The sequence below is a fragment of the Trichoplusia ni genome, chromosome 11, assembly GCF_003590095.1.
Source record: "Trichoplusia ni isolate ovarian cell line Hi5 chromosome 11, tn1, whole genome shotgun sequence".
In the NCBI taxonomy this organism is placed as follows: Eukaryota; Metazoa; Arthropoda; class Insecta; order Lepidoptera; family Noctuidae; genus Trichoplusia; species Trichoplusia ni.
The window spans coordinates 13,911,738-13,934,288 of record NC_039488.1 but is presented as its reverse complement, the minus strand read 5'-3'; the positions used below and the strand labels follow the sequence as shown (position 1 = coordinate 13,934,288).

General features: G+C 34.9%; 1 protein-coding gene across 1 annotated transcript in view; it reads right to left on the bottom strand.

Annotated features, from left to right (window-relative positions):
* Window positions 1-10,212, bottom strand: part of LOC113498630 (putative inorganic phosphate cotransporter) — a 32,507-nt gene extending 22,295 nt beyond the window's left edge. The window contains exon 1 of the mRNA XM_026878716.1: window positions 9,958-10,212. Coding sequence (XP_026734517.1) covers window positions 9,958-10,000 — 43 coding nt within the window. The 5' untranslated portion in view covers window positions 10,001-10,212. The remainder of the gene's footprint in view (window positions 1-9,957) is intronic.
* Between the last annotated feature and the right edge of the window lie 12,339 nt (window positions 10,213-22,551).

Here is a 22,551-nt window from a genome sequence, read left to right as displayed (position 1 = left end):
TTTAAGCGTTTACATAAGCACTTTATGTTGAGAACAAATTGGACATGTTGGCGAATTTCGGGGCTGCTTTACTCCATTTTCTGAGATTTATTTAATAACTTAATTTTAAAATATTTAGGATTAACAATTTTAAAGCAATCTATTTTATTAAACAGCATTTAAATTCCATTAAGTTTTGTACATTACAACTAAAGACCATTTAAAACCAATTGCATTTAGGAAATTATTTTATCAAGTTCATGCAATAACAAAACAAACTAAAATTACAAGAACAGACTAAAATATACTCTACTGACTTTTATTTAGAATGTAATGTTACGCAAACATAAAGTTATGCGGTTGCACTTAAAATGCGGTAACAATAAAATTTAAATGGAATTCAAAAATTATAAATAGTCAATAACCTCTAGTTACTGGTCACTTGACCTTGCTAGAGATAGTGGACTGAGCGAGTTACTGGCGCCGAGCGACTGGCACATAATTGCTTACAAGCATTCGTAAAAGTTGCGAACTTTGACATTTTGAAGTTTAACTCGAAATGGTAAAGTTGATTTTCATGATTCGTAAGCAAATATAACATGTTATCAATGCCTATGTAAAGGTAATTAATCGATGCTTTTTAACGTTAATTGCTTCTTGACACTCTTTTGTCACGACTATTGTTTGGATCTAAGAAAGACGAACATAAACTTTTATACTTTTTTCTCTCCAGCAAGGAAAATGTGTTATTTGTGAAAAGATTGCCAAACCAATAAAACCGTAATAATTTCTTCATGTAAATATAATTTTGACAGACCCTCTCACGGTCTGCTACTTACACAATATCCCTGACAAAGAATTTCGTCTATGCCTCTAGTAGGAACCCAGCAGTCCCACAGTCCTTTAGACGGTAGTCCCCATCACACATGGCCAGCCTTCAAGTGTCACAATAACATACTTTATCCACGCATGCGCATTAGAACATGCCGTGATATTTATTATTTCGTTACGCATCGGCTCACACTATTATAATGATAAATGACTTTATGTTATGCAGTAATGATGTCACCATCATTACACTGACTCTTTAAATAATAGGAACATGAATTTGTTTAGTACTAGAAAAGATTTGTAATAAAACCTGGTTTGTCATAGTAAATTCGTCTGCGAGGATAGCCGAGTGATATAGTTCACGAAGCTTAAGTAAGCGACGGGTAGGTGGTGGATGTAATTCTCGCATTTGAGTGATTAACAAAAAAAGATTTGTTTTTTTTTTTATTATGTACCAGGTACAATGTATAAATGCTTTTATGCTTAATAACGGTGACATTGTAATAATTACAAAACAGGTCATCTTTTGAGATAAGCTCAAGTGTTTACGTATTTCAGATTTGATTCGAGTTTGATAGTTTTATTCAATTGTTAGATAACTGTCACTTGATTCTTATCTTATCTGTAAACGCACGTGGCACTAAAGTTTCAATGTATGGATACTTAATAAAAATACCATTTCTCGTACAGTACACCCATTACGTCACATAATTTAATATTTCACAACTTTCATACACCGGCATCTAGTGATAAACGAGGCAAAGAGTGTTTATGAGTACTAGATAACTGATAATAAACTTAAAAAAAAAAATGTTGTTATTAACAGCCAGACACGGATTTTTGATAGTGCACCCCTGGATGAAGCAAGCAGTAATTGTCCTATACTTTAAAAGTGAAGAAAGATTGAACTTATCTTAAGCTCTCTCTATTATAATATGTAATGATGTAACAAAAAAAAAGCATTTTAAGACAACCATTGACTCATTTTACGTCGTATTTTTATTCCTGTTATGTGCCTCGCAGGTATCGATAATTTATGAATACGAAATCTGTACTTAAAACTTCAACGTTGATGCAAAACGTAATGACAGCAAAAGTAACTAACACCGGTGTTATACAACCTCCACGGTACGACTATAACACGATACATTTCGGTACATATACTTCCGAACATTAGATAACGACTTCCGATACAGCTAATGATATTCAGAGCTAGGTTGCAACGTCCCCAAATCGTCTAGACTGCACTCGCGGAAGGCGCGCGCTCAATGCTAACGCACCTGCTTTGACTAGTGCTTTCATGTGGCGATGCTTGGTTGTTAATAAACACAAATGGCCGTAAAGGATTTGGTCCATTATCATGGACAGGTACCCGATGTCTTTCGAAAGGATACATAATTGTAACCAAATTTTTAAGTTCACCATCTGGACCACATTATAGAATCTATTTTTTAATCATTTGTTTCTTAGTTTAGGTTTATAAATTCACACCAAAAAAGCAATAATAAAATTGTGTCCTTTTTTCTTTCCATTCAATAAATACTTTTCTAACAAAACCTGTAGGTATTTGTTACCAGAAAATGTTTTTTCTTTATTTTTCATAAAAAAAGTATTTTATTTATAAACATACATACAGTAATGTAACAGTTTATGTATAGGTAAGTACAGTTAGCAGCTCCATTTTAGTATGACCGGTAGTGGTCGGCCTCGCGCATGCGCAGCACGGCCGGCGTCTGCGCGCGCGCACAATAGACGCACTCACATGTCGCGATCATAATCCTCGCACTTTCAAACTTATGCACTTTTTTTATTTCTACAGGTTTATCGGAGTATCAGAAAGTTTTGATATTTTTGTTTAATTACAAAAATGAAAGCTTTTGATGTCAAGTGGCATGTAGATACTGAAACATATACAATTCTTATTATCCATTGTCACCAAAATAAAACGGCAAAACGATAAAAATATAAATGAAACGTTAAACGTAATCCCAGCATTTACGATACACGGAATAATTACAAACGATTTTGAACTTTATCGATGAAAAAAGGGCCTAAAATCGCATAGCACGTCATGATCGTATAAAGGGAATTCTCCTTTTATATCCGTAACTAGCTGTTACCCGCGACATCGTCCCCGTGGGTAGAAGATATAAGTTATGAATCATATCATATCATACTAATCATACTTCATACTCATACTAATATTTAAAGCTGAAGAGTTTGTTTGTTTGAACGCGCTAATCTCAGGAACTACTGGTCCAAATTGAAAAAATATTTTTGTGTTGAATAGACCATTCATCGAGGAAGGCTTTAGGCTATAAACCATCACGCTGCGACTAATAGGAGCAAAGATACAATGGAAAATGTGAAAAAAAATCAGGGCAGGTATAAATCATAATTTGTATCTTCTACCCACGGGGACGAAGTCGCGGGCAACAGCTAGTTCATTAATAAGAAGCTTGGATTCCAAAACTAAGTTAGAAAAAGGGTCTTTTAAAAAATGACATCCTGACTTTAAGGTTCTATGCATAGATTCGTATGCACGATGTACAAGTTAAATGTGTTATTAGTCAGTCTTAATGTGAGTTTTTAAAATAACACGCACTATTGTTATTACTCTAAGGCATAACTGACAAAGGATTAAAGAAAACATAGTGAGGAAGATTGGATACCAAACATAGGAATTTGTAATCGCCAACTTGAAATGCGAACGTGCGGTGACTAATGCTGAATCCTGTCCTATATGGGAAGACGCTTGTGCCGAGTAACAGGACATTACTAGGCTGGTATTATAATCACTAATCAAAGATACCGTCTTTAGGAATTCACATCAACTTTAAAGCCTACAACTTACATCTAACTAGGCGTAGTACATGTATCACACATAATTGAATAACAGCATGTCCCGGCACGTGACGCCAATCAGACTACATTCGCACTAATTGTAATGAGCGCATTAATTGTGACGCACACTGCACGCTGTGAGAAATCTGTCCACTGCACAATGGGCGCATTTCTTATTACTATACAATAGGACACAATTATAGAGGCTCCGCGTTCGTTCCATTTGTCACGTGTTAGCTTTTATATCTTTAAAAGCAATTTCAAGTGAAAATGTTTAACACTAACTATCCTAATCGGATCAAACACAGTATTGTTTCTAGATTTCTATCGGAAAAGTAATGTTTCAGTATGTCTTACTAATCAATTAAGGAAAATCAGTGTATGGTCTAAACTTATAGTTGTTTTCTTGTAAAATAATTCGGCTTTCATCTACAGAATGTTCTCAGACTCTTTATAGAACTAACCTTTTTTTTAATTCATTAGCCATAATGATGTCTTTTACTTATTTTACAATTTAAATTTCAATTAAATACTACGTTATCTACAATTTATTGATTAATTACGTTTCAGTATATTATAAAGTAGGTCGTATGTAGAGAGGCGTTATGTCGGCTGGATGCGTTGTACATCGGCTGTTAAACCACCGCCGCGTCGGAGATCAGGAGATTAGTGCAGCTGCCGCCGGACGCACTACTCGATAACAATGTATCAAGGAGGCTTGTCAATTACACACAATGTGCATTACATACAGAAATTATACGGAAATATATTAAGCGAGCATAATAAGCCTTAATTTAGAATCTAATATGTTAAATATAGATCAACTTGTTTTGAAAGACGTTTTGAAGGCTCATTCTCAAAATTACCACTTCTCAAAATGACTACAGGTAGCAAAATATCCCTTTCGCACAACGACCCTTTCGCAAAATAGCCCATTCGCACAACGTTTTTTTTAGCTAAATGTCCTTTTAGCAAAATGTCCCTTTCGCAGAATGTTTCTCTGCTCAAACTTACCAATGAGCCGTTTTGAAGACTATTTAATTATTTTTTTACATTTTTAATACCTTTTACTATGTTTGATACTCCCTATTAATACGAGTTTCAATACAATATTTAGCTACATGAAGATTAAAAAAGTACCCCTTAAAACCCTATGTGGTAGAGTGCACTTCATGTGTGATCCTGACTGCGTGGTATCGATGTTTGATAACTTTGATAAGGAGCACGCGATTGGCCGCTAACAATAGCCCCGATACCGACACTCATTTGTTTGGTTTTTGTTCACAATTCAGACTTCATACTGTTTGCGTTGCTATGCTTAATCTTAACATTCTTATTGTATACCTCTAGAATTGTACTGCTGGTATAACGGGAGAAAATAAATGAAATGTCTACTGTGTATCATTTGGGCTTAATTAAGGCCAGTTAATTAGTATAGTACCATTGTCTTTTTATCCGATCTCCTTTTGAACTGAAAAATGCTGTTATCGATAAAGCTACTAAATTCTTAGGTACCCAACATATAAAGCAATTATCCCTTATCTAAATTTTTAACACAATAAAAAGACACATTAAAATAACAAAGCACATAAATATTACAGGAAAATGTAAGATAACGCACGAGGAATGCTTAACGTGGACATTAGTATGCGGGAACAATGTAGCGGCGGCGCGTGCGCACTGCGCGGGTAACGGCGGGTGCACACGTGCCGAGCGAAACCTTTACACTTACAACATACCTTAATTTATTGGCTTACAAAAATGTTAAGATAAAATTGGTATTTTTTTTCTTAAAAAAACCACTCCTGCGGTAAGGAATTTAATCCTTGTGTCACGGGGGATTTTATCAACATACACAAACTCAGAACAAGCATTTGTGCTGGATCGAACCCGCGACACGTCGCGCACAGTGGGTTTGTTGTGATGACCTCAACAACTCGGCTATCCGAGCTATCCTTATTGTGTTTAAATTTAGCTTTATAAATATTATTTACAGACTTTTGTATAAATATCCTAGTATTGACTTTTGTTGCCACCAGTAGGCAAATACAGCGTTTCTTTGAACAATGTGTACCCGCCCTAAGGCTCCACTTCACGATCGTGACTGGGCCATCGGAAGCGGCGGTTCCGATTGATATGAGTCACCTGACAATCAGTAACACGATGATGGACGACCCTCGCCAATGACAACCACCCGAGGATAATCACATAAACACGGAATGGTTACGCGGAGCGGTCCACTGTGACGACCATTTGTTAAATAATCGAGTTGGGCAAGACTTGTTGTTGGTTTAATGTCGTTTAACTATCATTTGGTCAAATAGCAATGTACTACAAAAAAAAATAAACGACGTTTAGATGTTCACACACTATTTTACCTATGTTTACCTCCGTGTTTCGGAAAGCACTCAAAAAATGTGGATCCTACGAATCACGTAACTCCTTTGGTTCAATTTGCTTTTTGATGCTTAATTAATTCGGCTCTCGATTTGGTACTGAAATGGTACTACCGATAAGAAAGTAATGGGACTGAATTTTAACTGGAAATGAAATTTTGTTTCATGGATTCAGTTTCCAAACATAGGACTTGCATGACTGTTGGCGATGTCATCGTTGTGATCAAAATTGTTCGCTTCGTTATTGGATTCCGGAGATTGCCGATGTGGACAACGTGTAAAGTGTAAAGGAATTAGTTTATGGAACGTTTCCGCTTGATTAGTATTGGGTCTGGTTATTTGATGTTGAAAATGCAGATTTTCACGAATTCCATTTGGAAATTCAAAGCTTTCTTTCTTTCTTTACCTAAATTGAAAAAAAAAACACGACACTGTGTACTGACTCTTTAAAAAAAAAAATTTTGTATGTTTACAATATCAATGCTTCGAGTACAAATAGCATAGGTATTAAATAAATGAGTAAACGCACAAACACACAAGTCCGTTACAATGAGTGTAATCACTGGTGACAGGTGGAGGCTGCTGTCAACAGACGTTCATAGTTAATTCGTTTCCGAGATGGATCATACAATATGACTGAACATGAAACTACATTAAATTAATGCACAATATACAAAATCGTAAATATATAAAAAAGAAATGGGTTGAAGTCACCACGCCGAACGCAACGAACGCAACGTGACGCAGGTTCAATCCCCGCGTATGACAAGAATTTGCAAGCACGAATATGTACTTGTTCTGAGTCTGGGTATCTTTGTCCATGTTACTGGAATGTTTGTGAAATTCTCTCAATCGAAATCTCATCTCAATTATTTCAAAGAAGAAATTTATTATTTTAAGTTTATCAATAAATCAATACTACAAAATTTATGATCGCTATATCAAATACTTTAGTTAAGTTCAAACGACTTATTATGTAAATACTTCCTGCCAGACGCAAGGATAACGCTTTTACGATGTTACGAAAGGCGAACTGGTATTAATCAGTCTCTTGCACTTCAGCTAATAATAATTGACACTTAAAATGTAGCACTTGCTTGTTGTATTACAATCACAAGTCGTAAACTTGCTTCAATATATAGTTATCATAATGTAGACTAGATTTTTAGCGTTACATTAGTCATTTTGTGCAAGGTAACATATTAAGGATTTTAGTTTAATAAGCAATGTAATCTGCTTTGCATTCAAATACTGGGTTGTTTATGAGAAAACCAACAATCAATTAGTATTTGCTTCAAGAAGATTAAATCTACATTGTTTTTCATAAACAGGACATCAAACATTGTTATTATTCATTTGATAACGTCATTGATTCGAATAATCTGCATTTGTTTAGTTGTGGGAAATCCACGGCTTGGCGACAATGCAAAGATAGGAGAAGACATCCGCAATCACTACATAGAAAACTATGAAATGCTAATCAGGAAATACATAGTTGAGAAATGGACACGCTGTCATCGAAAAACAGAACAGAACCAATCGATTGCAAACACGCAATGTAAACAAAACTAACAGATAGTAGTAGCATGTGTCCATACTCTACAGAGCACTATAGTACAGAGTTCATCAGAGTTCAGAATTCATCCTTTGCAATGAGCCGCGAACACCTGTTCTGGTGGTTATAACACAAACGGTTTTTCGTAAACCATTTTATCATATTGATTTCGCATTAAACGATTTTTAATGTATTTGCAATCTGATATTGAAACGGAAAAGTTGATTCGAATAATGATAACAGTATCATTAGAACTGATGGCCAAGGTCGTGTAAAACACAGCTTGCTAAAAAAAAGGAATTGATCCACGTTTAATGCTATCGTTGTAATCTGTGTTATGGTTTATGAATTCAAATACTGGTATTTTTAGCTCAAGAAGCTGAAACTGAGTTCATCTTAACATAATATTATTATACGATATTCAATACTGTTGAATATTTACAAATGATAATGTTAAACTATTAAAAAGGACTTTTATACATTGAGCTTAGTTTTACATTATCAGATGGTTCAAAATAATTGAAAATCACTAAGATTTAATTTTTTTTCTGAATGTTTGATGTTGTTACGGTATTTCTTCTTTCATATATATCGTTAGTCAGCCACAGCCAAATCTCTTGCAAACTGGTCCAGTTTTCACAATACTTTCAGTGAACGTGCAAATTACTCAACGAGTACTTAACGTGAAGTGTTTATCTATTCTGAAGATATGAGAGGAGTTATGAATTCAGGTCAACAGTATGCGTTACAAATGGTTGCTGTTTCAAGGTCCGAAACTGCTGGTACATATGAGGTATGATTGTTTTTGAATGGAAAGTTGCAAAAAAAAGAGAAATGTTTTGACATAGTTACTTGTGTTCTAACTTTGGATGTATACTGTGTTTATTTAAGTAATGATTAATAATTTATCAGAAACAATAGCACCGACATCAAACTTATTTCCAATGACATTTGATAGGACTTTTGAATAACAATAAAACTAATGTTTGTTAGCAGTAGTTACCTTTTAGTACCGTTTGATATTAACGATAATCTTCGTAAAGGATCCAGACAGACTGTCAGACGCTCTCCACATGATTCCTATGCTCGTAAGATGTAAGTTATGTGTGGAATGTATAGTGACTTTGACCGCGGGTTTGTTGCGTCGTGCCTCGACAAAGGTAGTCTGGTTAATTCATAATCTCAACGACCACTGTCAACGAGACTATAAAAAGTAATGGCTCATCTAGTTAGAAGTTGAGATTTAATATTTTTTTCTCTAAAATCTTTTATGGATATAATATGGTCCTCATTGAAAAGGTTGGCCTTGGTAGGTACCTAGCAGTAGTATAGTATGAACTTGGTATGTATCTAGGTGGGATGTCCCAGCTGATTTCATAACGGAATTAAAAAGTAATTAAATGTACGTCACAACGACTGCGGCAATACGATCGTGTTTGAACTAATATGATGTGACTTTACTACTACTGTCACTTCAATTACCTTAGTTAGTTTTAAGGTATGTTCCAATATAATTGAGTAAATATTTCAATGTTTATTACAAGTTCATTTTAAGTGTACAATGTTAATTATAATTATTTATCTGATTATTTGGAATCGCGAATACTTTTTATTTTCTATAGATAACATGTTTCCGGTATTTAGTCGCATGCGTATAGCTGATATTATTATATCAGATATAGTATTTACGTACATTAAACACTTGACAAAAACTTAAACCTTTTGATAAAAAAAAAACAATCTATTTACGAGTAAAATAAAATAGGATAGCCACCATGTCATCCACTAAACGGGATTCGAATGAGAGAAACTTTTTTTACTGAATTTTGGAGTGATAGATTCTTAAAATCTGACATTATATAATATATGTAACCAGTTATCAATGTTTTTTCTTCAGATATCAAGCCAGCATTATTAGTTATTTCAATATAATCCTATCGGATATCAACTGATATCGGCAATAAATTACGTACTAGCATGGTTTACGAGATACGGTCCAACACAAAGGATGTTACCGATAATCGTTTATTGCCTAAGATAATATTTTGTTTATTCTTTGGGCTACTGTGAATTTTCTTAGCGATAGTACCTAATACTTTCATGCAAATTTATTCGTGTTTATATTTTTGCCGGTTCACAAAAGAAAAGAAAAAATCATTAGCATTCAACATTAAATTATTATTTCTTGTTTGATTACACTTATTAATGTGTTGTTGGTATAGTTATATGGTATATGTAAAATGTCACAAACAATGTTAAGCACTAATAGCAATGTAAAAAATAATAATAGAAATAATATTTTCTTAGGTCACAAAATTATAAAAATCCCCAAATTTCATAAAAACTACTCACCAGGTTTCGGCGCCGGCACATCTTGTATTTCACTTTCATACATTTTCACTTTTCACACTGCACTTGTTAAAAGTTCGGTAATTGTATCGCAATAATATCGTAAAATTGTCGTTATAGTATCGTAAAATGTACGGTATTGTATTATCGTGTGTCGCGGGTGTGTGTACAAGGCGAGTCGTGCGGAAGTGAGCGTGGTGCGCGCTCCTCGCCTATGCGCCTGCGACGACTCTCTCAGGGGCTTATATCGCTCGCTTAGATTCACTTACGTGCGTCGCGGGTTTTTTTACATTTTTCAAATTACTAAATTTTTAATTTTCATTTTAAGAATCTCACATTTGTTTATATGGTTGCGCATGCCACGCTTTACACGCTTAATATGATGTACACAAAGGATGTAACCGATAATTGTTGATGAAGTATCGGTTTTCAATAAAAGAATAGTTTTTTAATAATTTTCGAAAACAACTGCTTTGAACAATTGTGCAACAAAAAATACAAATGCTATTTTAAAAGTAAAATAAAAAAAAATACTACTTTCTCTCCGCGTTTACCCGATACCTTCTACCAGAATACTACACCTTAAATCAAACACGAGCATGCAAGTAACTTCAAAAATGCTTCCATTTGTTTATTTACAAAAGCCAACAAGTTATCAACAAACAAACATTACAACACCATTACTACAGTAGTGATGCACTTGAAGCGTGTGACGTCACACCTCCTGAGAGCGCGGTGATTGTCTTACAATCGATCGATTATAAACACTAAATAGGTTAGTGATGTGATTACTTCCAAGATACTGTCAAATGAGTCGATTACGTGTGATTGCTGACTTAACATGTTACTTTTGAATCAATAAAACGATAGTAACTTGCGCAAGGATGTGTTTCCCATACAACAATATTCAGAGTAGTATATTATTATTCCAGAATTTAACGAAATGTGAAATTCATTTTTTCAATGGTAAGTAATTGTACCATTTCTGAAGCCCAATCAGGTAGGGAACGTATTTTATATATTATAATAATAATATATTTAAAAGCTGAAGAGTTTGTTTGTTTGAACGCGCTTATCTCAGGAACTACTGGTCCAAATTGAAAAATTCTTCTTGTGTTGAATAGACCATTCATTGAGGAAGGCTTTAGACTATAAACCATCACGCTGCGACTAATAGGAGATAAGATACAATGGAAAATGTAAAAAAATCCGGGCCGGTATACCTAAATCATAACTTATATCTTCTACCCACGGGGACGAAGTCGCGGGCAACAGCTAGTTAAGGGATAACCTCGATTCAAATTGAGTTTGAATTGTCCATTTCTTAAAGAAGTCATACTGATTAAAATCAGTTCGCAAGTCAGTATATAAATAAGTCCGAGAGAGGGAGTTGGTCCCGATCATTTAGACCGGGTCCCGGCCGGCGTCATTAGCAACAAAGCAAGAGACTTTCTTACCCACACCCTACTTAGATGTTGTAAGGGACACTGTTCTTTTACGCGATCTTTAAATTAAGTGGAAAATACTTTGTGAACAATTTAGTCTATTCTTCTTTCTCCAAATCTTTTTTGTTTCTGGAATAAGATGAGGGTCAATAATAAGCCACAACTGAAGATCCACTATACCCTTTAAGTAACAGGAATTTAAATATTGATGAATACAGAAATTGTATTATATCTTAATTAATATTATTGCCATTAGTAATGCATTAGCTAAACCACCATGGTAATGTTATTTCCACACATAACTCTTAGTTAGCCTAATAAGTCAATTTCTATCCGTCAAGTCATTAGTGTCATTTTAATGTAAATTTATATTACATGAGGACAACAGTACATAGGTAATGAATAATAGTAGATGTGTTATTACGTATAGGGTAATCTTTTTTTACGTTAATTATCTTATTTATGTTTACACAAAATGATTACATTTTTTGCCATTATAAAGTAGCTTCTGATTTCATTTTCAATTTAAACTGGTGTAATCATTTGCTGTAGAAGGTTTTCACCATTACTAGGTCGCATGAGAAGCGAGGGAAGATGGAGGTCCTTCATATTAAGATATCAAGATCCTTTAAGCAAATAAGAATTTCCAATTTCTTTAGCGCCTCCAAAGGCACGACTTTATGAGTTTATTTTACAAACCAATCTAGAAAGTTGTCGTGATCATATATTTGCTTGCGTAAAGCAACTTGTGCCTTTAAGTCGTATTTTTCGTTCGTAAACTTTGTTACTAATTAAATGTTGATCTCGTTAATTCGGGAGCTGCGCTGACAAATGCGAGGCGGCTAATGTGCTGCGAGAGGCTCCGAGAGTAGAGACGAGCAGAGGTTAGCCGCGACTTGTTTGTACATTGTCTGCACGTGTCTTGACTGCACGGATAGCCGAGTGGTTGAGGTCACCACGCCAAACCCACTGTGCGTGTCGTGTCGCGGGTTCGATCCCCGCGTGGGACAAGCATTTGTGTGATCCACGAAAACTTGTTCTGAGTCTGGGTGTCTTTGTGCATGTGAGTTGTATGTTTGTAAGCCCCCCGCGAGACAAGGATTAAATTCCTTAGTGCAGGAGTCATTTTTTAAAGAAAAGATAAAAAAAAATGTCTGAGTTACCCAGTTATAAAGTATACATATATGGTGCATTTTTCGTCATTTATTGCATTTTTGGACTCATATTTTACCTTCAAAAGGTAAGGCTATCGGTGAAAGTATTTACTATCTCGGTATGCGTATTCTTTATCAATACAAAAATTTCCACATACTTTTAAGAATGTAGGTAATTGCTGTTATTTTCCTGATGAATAACATATTTGTAACACTTGAAACGGTAGCAGTTGAGTAATCATGGAGTGTTAATATTAGTATAAGTGTTTATTTCAGCGGTTATCTAAGCGGCTTCAATGAACATGTAAATGTACATAATATAGTGAATATACTTAACATAGCAATGTTTAAAATACTTGATACATTCCTATATTTAGATATTGAACTGTGTGACACCAATAAAAATCATCATTAATTCCATGTATTGACGCGTACAGCCTAAATTTTATGCAATAGTTTTTCCTCAATGAGTCTTGGTTCTAAGTCTTGAGGAAAACGTTTAAAAGTATTCGCGAAGGAAAACGGTCGTGAAAATCTTGAGCCTGTCCTCTGAGGTACAAGTGTCTAGTCACATCCGCGAGAGAGCTGCGAATGTTAATTTATTTACAGCACTTGAATGCAGTCAGAACTTCATTGAAAACTATTTCTATTCCATGTTGTCTTTAAGGATAATTGCTTTTTTATTGTATTGGTTTGTAGGTTATTTCCAACGCTTCTATTGTATGAAACGTATTTTATGCATCCTGCTCAATGAAATGCGAAGTGAAGATATGGGATCAAAACTCTCAAATGATATTTTAAAATAAGATTAGTCAGTTGGAAATTGTTCTATGACAGTATCTTCTAACTTTATATGAAAAAGCAATGTAGAAATCATTCCTTTTTAATATTAACTGTCTTCTCAGCTGTCAGTATTAACATAAACAAAATAGCATTGCATTTTTAGTCTCACTACAACCGTGAGTTCGCAAGCGTGGAATTAAAAAATAAACTTAATTGGTTTTTGCATTTCAACTTTAATCATGATTTATTTTTTAGGATAATTGTATTATTTTGAGGTTGATACAAATGTGGTATAAAACGATACATAGTTTAATGTGATTTTAACTTTCTGAAGACAATACTTTAAACTCAGTTACATAAAAACATATTGCTTGTGAGTTATGCATGTGTTACATACGGAGATGACAATGTTTTACGTGACGACGATCACACATGCGGAGGACTCTAAAGTGTTCTGTTGTAAGGTTTGTAGTTATTCATGAGAATACAGATTTTATGTTTAAGGATGTAGAGAAAACAAGCTGTGTTATTGTTTGAATGATAAAATTTTTTGGATATCGCTTTTTATAAATATTTTTTAAGATTGTCCGATGACTAAACGTATAGCAAACACTATCACACAAGAGTGAATTACTCTCATTATATTTTTACAGGAAAATGACCCTCAAAGACACCCCGTCTTTGACCGCAGCCTTCGCCTGCCCGTACTTTTCCTCAAGGTTGCGGAGGGTACAATACATGGAAACCTGAAGGTATTCCTTCCACAGCACACTATCACTTATGGCGGGCGTTTAGCATCCTATTCCTACTCTAATGACATTATCTAACAATTAAACGCTCGCATCACGTACACTCACATTATTAACAATACAATTACCGCAACTAGTCCTGTGTGGACGGATATTAGCAGAAGATTTCCATATCAACTATTAAAAATAGACCTTATTGCCCCGTTCCTATAATTCATAATGAATAAACGCGTGATGAAATCTAACCATCAAAAGACACATTTTGACAAGGAATACCAGATGCAGCTATAGACCGATCTAACTAATTTTATCTGCCATTATCAATTTTCAAAATTAACAGGCATTTAAATAAAAAACAATCGTAGCTAATAGTTGCCTACTTCTTATCTTTTACTTATAAACCAAGGATCGGAACTAAGACCGTGTCAAGTAACACATAAAGTGCAATAATTAAAGACAACATCTTCCTGTCAAGTGCGTAAGGCGACTTCCTCATGTCATCGGGATAATCAATTATCCTCATTAACTGCTGTTCTGACATTACTTGATTATACATCACTAATTATTATTGACAAGGGCTACTTTGAATAAATATACGATACGGGAGTTAATATCAAACGCCCTTCTACAGCTATTTATGTAACCATTCATGTGTGACATAAAAGCATTGTAGTGAATTCAGTTATTAAAGTTCAAGGGACTGAGCATTCCAAATTATATTTTATGAAGTTGATATGCTAAAAACTACTACGATAACCACCGGCTACTGCCTGGTTTGCATGTGTACACTACACATGCAAACCAGGCAGTAGCCGGTAGTTCTATAGTTATGATAAAACACATTACTATTGCCCCGAAAATTGAATAATGCAACGCATGATAGGCATTCGTAGATCACACAAATGCTTGTAATGTGCGGGAATCAAACACGATCAGTTAAATCAAATAGCAACTAAATTATGTTCTGTTTCGGTCCGTGTTTTTACAAGTTATATCCGCGACTTTTACTGTAATCAAAAGTGTGACTTTGTCCATATTATTATATCTTATTGTAATTTATTGACTGGCCATTATTATCGGTCATAATCTGGATTGAATATTTATATTACTCAGATATCAACCGAATTAGATAATCGTATTCATATACGTTTTGCTGACGTAAATTGTTTATCTTTCAATAAATTGTTCTCTACTACTTGCATAAAACTTTCACCCTCCACAACCGATATTTATCATACATGTCTAAAAACACTGAAAACATTAATACAAAACTAACTAACTTGAGATTACTCAATACGGGGATTATGACGTCACAGACAGGCAGTCAGAGCGCCTCTCTTTTTGCGTGGAGAGTCATAAAGTAATCGAACACTAATATAGACGTATATTATATGTAAATTTAATTTTAAAATAAAAATATTCATATTGTCATAATATTTGAAAAACTCATCAATCTTGTGGACTATCACGTGTTCACATCAATTATATAAACTGTTCGCGTTCACCCGAACAACACAAATGTACATTGTATGTGTTCATTCAATTACATTGTTTGATAGCAATTCGTTTTGAGACCTCCCTTATCTGACACTTTACGGCTTTTCAAGTGATTAATGAACTGTCATCATTGATATTAAACTTTGAATATTTTGTTTATTGGTTGATGTTTAAAAAGTTAGTAATATGAGCTTGTAATAAAAAAATATTTTGCTCTTTTAGGTACATTGTAACGCAAAATAATGAAACAATGGAAATCAATGATTTTCAATCAGATACAATTTATTTTCTTATTTTAATAACGACTCCCACATTAATGAATTTAATCCTTGTGTCGCGGTCTTTCATAAACATTCTTAACACATGCGCAAATACGGTCTGACTCAGGATAATCATTCGTGAACCACGCAAACGCTTGACCAACGTGGGGTGAAAAACGCGCGACTATATATTATACTTGTAAACAATTATTTCTTACCTACAATGATTATGTTCAAAACCAAAAAAAAACGAAACGTGCGTACAAACCCATCATCATCTTTATTTTTTACCAAGCCTCTACTTACCCACAGCTGAGCAAAGTTCTGTATTATTACTCAATCAAATTACTCAGCCATCAAGTGCTCTCCTTTACGACATGACCGACGGCGAGATGTTTACAGACCATCGTATTACGTCTAAAGCTCGTAAAGCTGTCCGCGCGATTGTAAAGGGTCACCGCGACCTTGACACAAGTGTACAAGAAACTATTGGTGTTAACAAGTGAAACAGCATTTCAAACAAGTTATATTTCTAAAAGCATTTTAAGGTGTTAAAGAGATGACAGTGTTCTGGGGACTATTCTGAGGAGTTTAAGTTTCATAACTTTTCCGGTTTCAGAAATGCGTAAATTTCACCTTGTTAACTAGGTATACATATACATGAGTAATGATCAATAGCAATATAACAACCTATTATTACCTACGATTACATTTGTATATTATGTTTACACTCAAGTAAATAAAATACACATCTGTTGGCATTAGGTATCCTATTTCTTCAGTACTGCCAACGTCTTCGCTCCCTAGAAATTAATTAAAACATGGAATACTCCCGACATTCCAATATCCCGCGTGTTGCCCCGCCGTACTTTAATAAACACGAAATTGTCCCGTCACTATCTCGGTCACCGGCGCGCGGCGTGACGGCGTCGCGTGTCCCTCCCCCAGGCCGTCACGTGTCACGCCGCCGTATTATCTTACAGACATCATTTATATTATGGAAAAGAAGCCAATGTTATAGAAAAGTACTTCGGAACAATGTGAAAAGTGTTTTCTTGGATGTCGTTGTGTGATTGTGTACTTTGAGAGCATCTGTCAAAATCAATTATTAGGTATTCAAAGTTCGATCGAGTTCCAGAGCTCAAAATAGACATACCAAAAGTGGCACCACCGAATAACAATTTTACATTTTAGAGCGGGCGCGAAAACTATACGCTAAAAATTAAAGATACTTGAATTTTTTTTACTTAAAGGCTTAAGTCAGCTTGAAAAGTATTTCATGAAAAAAAACGATGTTCCTAAACCCGTGAAAACAAAACTAAGCACTGCAATTCTCGTAAACAATCAAATATCTATTGTTGGCGTGATTCCATTAGGCGAGGTGTGTAAATGAAACTACACGGTGTTAGCTCCAGCGGCTACAAAGTCTAGCTAACGCCGCGCGCCGCGCTGGGTACCTGTTGCACACGTACCCGACGCGCCACCGACGCTAGCGCGACGGCTTAGCACATGGCGTTTAGAAAATGAAACTTTACTGTTTATACATTGCCGTGGACGTATATTGGTTTTAAAAAGAAAAATGTTTGTTGCCCTGGCAGGAAAACAGCAGATTCTTAAACAAAAGTATCTTCAAACCAAGTTTCTAAGTTCGCATGTCCTAAATTCACAAACGTAACCTTACTCAAAACGCACAGCTGATACATTTCGTTTTGACCAGAACTAAATTGTACATTAAAGTTATGACCAGCAGACAACACAAAACGACCAGCCACACTCTTTGACGAAGGTCTAGAGTGTCTGAAGTTAGGTCTTGTAAAGTTGGGAACTTTGCTTGACATGAAATGCGATAACTTTTGACAGTCATGTTTAAATATTTAGTCTATGCAACATCATACTCTCATGTATAATGTTTTATTTACAATATTATATGCAAATATGATGAGCACTTCAGAAACTTTCAAAGGTGAGCGAATCAGGGTGTTTTCTAATATCGATACTGACTTAAGAAAAGTACTGCTTTCTCGCCTAATTTGAATAAACGATTTTTGATCTGTCTTTGATTTCAACAGTCTAAAGCTGCGCGCATCCGCCGCGTGCATCGCACATGCGCACGAAAATACAGTGAAAAGAAATGAAATCAATCCATTCCGAAGAAATTTCTAGAAAACAAATAGTATTTTCCTTATTCAATTAATAAAACGCAATAAACAAATAGTTGTGGTGTACAAAATACTTCCATCATTAAGTACGGCGAGTGCGATTCCATGTTAAAACCTGGTCATAAATTATGTGAGCGGACTGATTTCCTCTCGCGCTGCTGTACCCCACTGATATATTAAAAGAACACTAGCTATACTCATAGTACGACTCTAGAACATTTGCGTAATAAATTTGGACCCACAAATAATAAAGAAGAAACGAAATATAATGGAATAAATCATAAGCTATTTATTGCTCCACTTGTCTACGCCAGATCAAATTGCTAGTGTAACATTTATGTACCCATACGGTACTATAATAAATTACATTTATGGCAGAATTCATTACAACCTGCAGTTAATGCGATACGCTGAATTAATACAAACTTCATGTACCAGTTGGTCATGTGTCCTTATTAATATACACACATACACAATGTATTCAAATCTGTGTGTTCAATGTTTAATCTAATCGCGGTGATGCCCAATGCTGTGGCATCGTGCCAATAATGATTACATATTAAATACCTTTCAATATTCTAGACTGTTTTGATAATGTTGGTTTCCTTAACATTAATGTCCTTAACGAATAAGTAATCACACAGCAGTGCAATGAGCACGGTGGATGGTTTTATGTTCCAGGTGTTTTGATTTTTTTTGTAAATGAGTGTTGTTTTATAAAGGCCTGAATCACACCAACGTATACGTAACAAAACTCTCAAAGAAAATCAATGTTCTGTGAATTTAAATTCGGATCTGTTTTGTTGTTACCATTTCTACCGATTTCAAAATTCCTTCCTCATCAATTGTGACTTGTTTGCGCTGCAAATTTGACTACATTTGTTACTCAATCCCATGAGAATTGTATTCATGAAGGGCTATTGTACGCTTGTCTGAAAAATTTGATTTGGAATAAAAAGCCACGTCCGTTGTCCGCCTCTTCGGGCCCTTGTTGTAACGCTGCTTTATGCTCGACCGTACAGCATAAAATATGCCCGGAGGTATTCGCAACGTTCTGCTTGTTTCACAATACGTGAACAAAAACTCGAACAAAGTAAATACTGTACGCTTTTTCGCTGGTCATTGTTTAAAATCATAAATAATGTATGCATCTGGATCAAAAGGGATCATAATATTTTGTTTCGTTGAATTTTATAATAATGTTGTACAATTTATAGAAATGTTTAGAAACAGTCGGTGCAAGTGACTAAAATCAACTAAAAGAAAAGATTAATCGTTTATAACTTCGAAAAGGAGGCAATAAAGTCTTACCTTAATTTAATGAAGGTGCTCGTAAACAAATGAATTTTATTCGTTTATTTTTGAAGTAGTGCTTATTCACAAAAGTCTAAAATAAAAAACGTGGCTCAGAACGTAGTATGTCGATAAGTAGTCCTGTTAATATGATTATGTATTTACAAAGCAACAAAAAATCGCTGTATTAATTGCGAGATTCTAAGAACTAACAATATTAAAGTATTTGCAAATAGCCTTCTTTGCCAAGAATTCACAGTTTCATCAGTATAATCCTCATGTTTGAATTTCGGATCACTTGTATTATCCAACAAACAATATCGGAAAATGATTTAATCTAAAAAACAATTCCCTTTAGGACCAAAATCTTAAGAAATATTTTATTGTAATAACACGCGGGGTCCCTCAGGGCGTTTACGGTCACCGGCTAATAAGGTACGAAGGGCCCGACAGATGGGACCCGCGCATGCTAATAACGCCTCAGATGTAATATTTGGGATCAAAGGTTTTTAGTGTCAAATATTATTTGGAAAAAGATTGTCTCTTGAAATTGTATTTTGTTTTCATTTTCATAGAATATGTAACTTTTTCTGCTTCATGTATAACATGAAAAAAATAACATTGCATTTGTATTGCCTCATTTTAAAGTCTACGTTTGTAGCAACCGGTACTTGTTATAATTTTTTCAATTGTTATTTATTTTTATTAAAAAAATAAAAAAGCCCTCACTGAAATCTGTTATTCGAAGCAGCAAACGAACAAGCATGCATATTTTATATCACATTCATTTATTTTTCCAATGCATATGAAAATATATTTTATTTTATCGAACACAATCAAATTGTAAACGGCATTGCATCTGTCTGTGACGCGCAACATTCGATTACCGCAGTTTCTTTTGATATTTCATTCCAGATATTAAATTAAATGTCTGTTTTTTACTTATTGTGGTAAAAAGTTATGGAAAATGTACCACGGAGTTACTGTTTGCATAATTATTTATTTTCGATTGAGTTTTCAAAATTCAATAACATCAAGTTGAAGTAGAAGGTGAACAGAGTTCCAAAGGCTACAAATAAAAACAAACTTAATAGTTTAAAATTTGTAACAACAGAACGTTTTCATATTATAATTCAAAAAATACCACATGAACTACTCACATTGCCTTTCATATGCCTGTATTCAATAACATTATGATACAAACTAATTTGAAACTTGTAACTGAGACTAGCAGCTCAATACTGTAACTGTCCCGCATTGTAATAGCCTCGGTCCAATAATTTACCAATTCAGGTGCAATCTCCGGGAGATATTGAATTTGCACGAGAATTGCACCCAATCATAACTTTGTGATTTACATGACACTTTGGTACCAGGAGCACAGAACTCCAGTAGAGATACTTCTGTAAAAGTAACGAAGAAAAATACTCCGTGCTTTTGTAGGAACGCTATCTAGTTTCCAAATGGTTGAAAGAGAATTCTCACTTTTTTAGGATAAACGTAACGGGCCATAAATATGTCCGCTCCAACAGATAAACGTCCAATGTTGAGCTGCACTGAACGATGAATGTGTGTTATGAAAAGTTAGAACTGTGACAGTTCGTGAAAAAGAGATGGCGCTATCCATTTCTGTGTTTCCGTCTCGCTGTAACAAGCGAGCTCGTTATAATAACTGCACCCTCTAGCGTCGTCTGCACTTGCATCCAATTTCAGCGGCTCACCGCCCATCGCACAGGTACGACCATGACAAACACTCGATAGAAACGCTTGGAGTTCTCGAACATTCTATACCCATCGGGAACATTTTGTCGATTACATCTACACGTTGAAAATGAAAAACTGTAGTGTATGGGTCCTGGTACTGTTGATTAAACTTTAGAAATGGACTCTATTATTGTTCGGTTTTTGTATCAATTTATTTACCTACTATTTATTTCAGTCTGTCTCTTCGTAACAATGAATGTAATAAACAGGAAGCCACTATTCCGGTTTCAACATTCTATCAAAGACATTCACTTAAAATTTATCAGCAAAATTTAGCTCGAGAAACCTCTCAAAACGGATGTCGGTATTGAAATTCTACAGCTAAGACCCATTAAAACATGAATCATTTAAATAAAGTTGCTGAAACGGCTCGCCATTTTGAAGTCCTGAATGGAGGTAAATGAATAAAATCAACAATCAGCTAGCAGGTGGGAATCTGTTAAGAAACTCTCCGGAATAACAAACTCGCTGTTAATATTCTGAGTGAGGGCCACTGAACTACAAGATAAAGTGCTGTTTTTTTATTTTTAATTAAACTTTCCGTCCGCTTTAAACTGGAAATACTTCATCAGACCAAGTTCTGTTCGTTCACATTTTTGCTTGATTCACCTTCACGTACCGACTCCTGGCATTCCCTTGAGTAAAGTCTCAGAGATACAATTTTATTTGAAATTATAAACAAGAATTGCAAAGAAATCTTACAGGAATGTGTGCGTTTGTTTGTATTACTTAATTTTAATGTTATGATATTGAAATTTTGTTTAAATAAATGGAGAAAAAGCTTTTATAAATTAAACAAACATATATATTAACATGCAAAAAACCTTTTCATTTTTACACCCTTAGAAAAAACAGTAATCTAAGTATTTGGGAAGCGTTTTCAGTGAAGAGGTAGACAAACAGCACACCGACGTGTTCCTTAATACAGTGTTTGCTTCTGTGGACTTGAGTGCTTGTCCCGCTCAAATCTTAAAGCGTATTTCTGGTCTCATTTGTTTGGAAACAAAGAAAGTCAACAGTTTTCTTTTTAATCAGTAGAAAAAACATATTACATAAGAATAAAATACGAAAATGTACTTCAAAATCTTGCAACAAACCAAGACAACTGTAGCTGTTTCAAGAAATTCACGATACATTTCATGTAGAAACACATGCTCTGTCCTCGCAGCTGTAAATATTTCTCCGGCATCCGATCCTTGCCGGAGACGTGTCCGGAACCGCGCCGCACGTACCACGGGTTCACTTCTCACTATCGACACCGGCTGAGGTTACAGTGAGGCCGTGACTCACCGCCATCCCGCATTCGTCACACGTAACGTATTAGACTGATATCACTTGGAGTCGTGACACGTACACTATAGGCCAGTGGTAATGGTCATCTGAATTTTTAAGCGATATTCTAGCCCTAGTTTACCCAGAATCTTTGAGATGGATCGTTTACAGTCAACACGTATTTCGTTTGTTGTTGATACAGAAATAGAATATTTAAGATA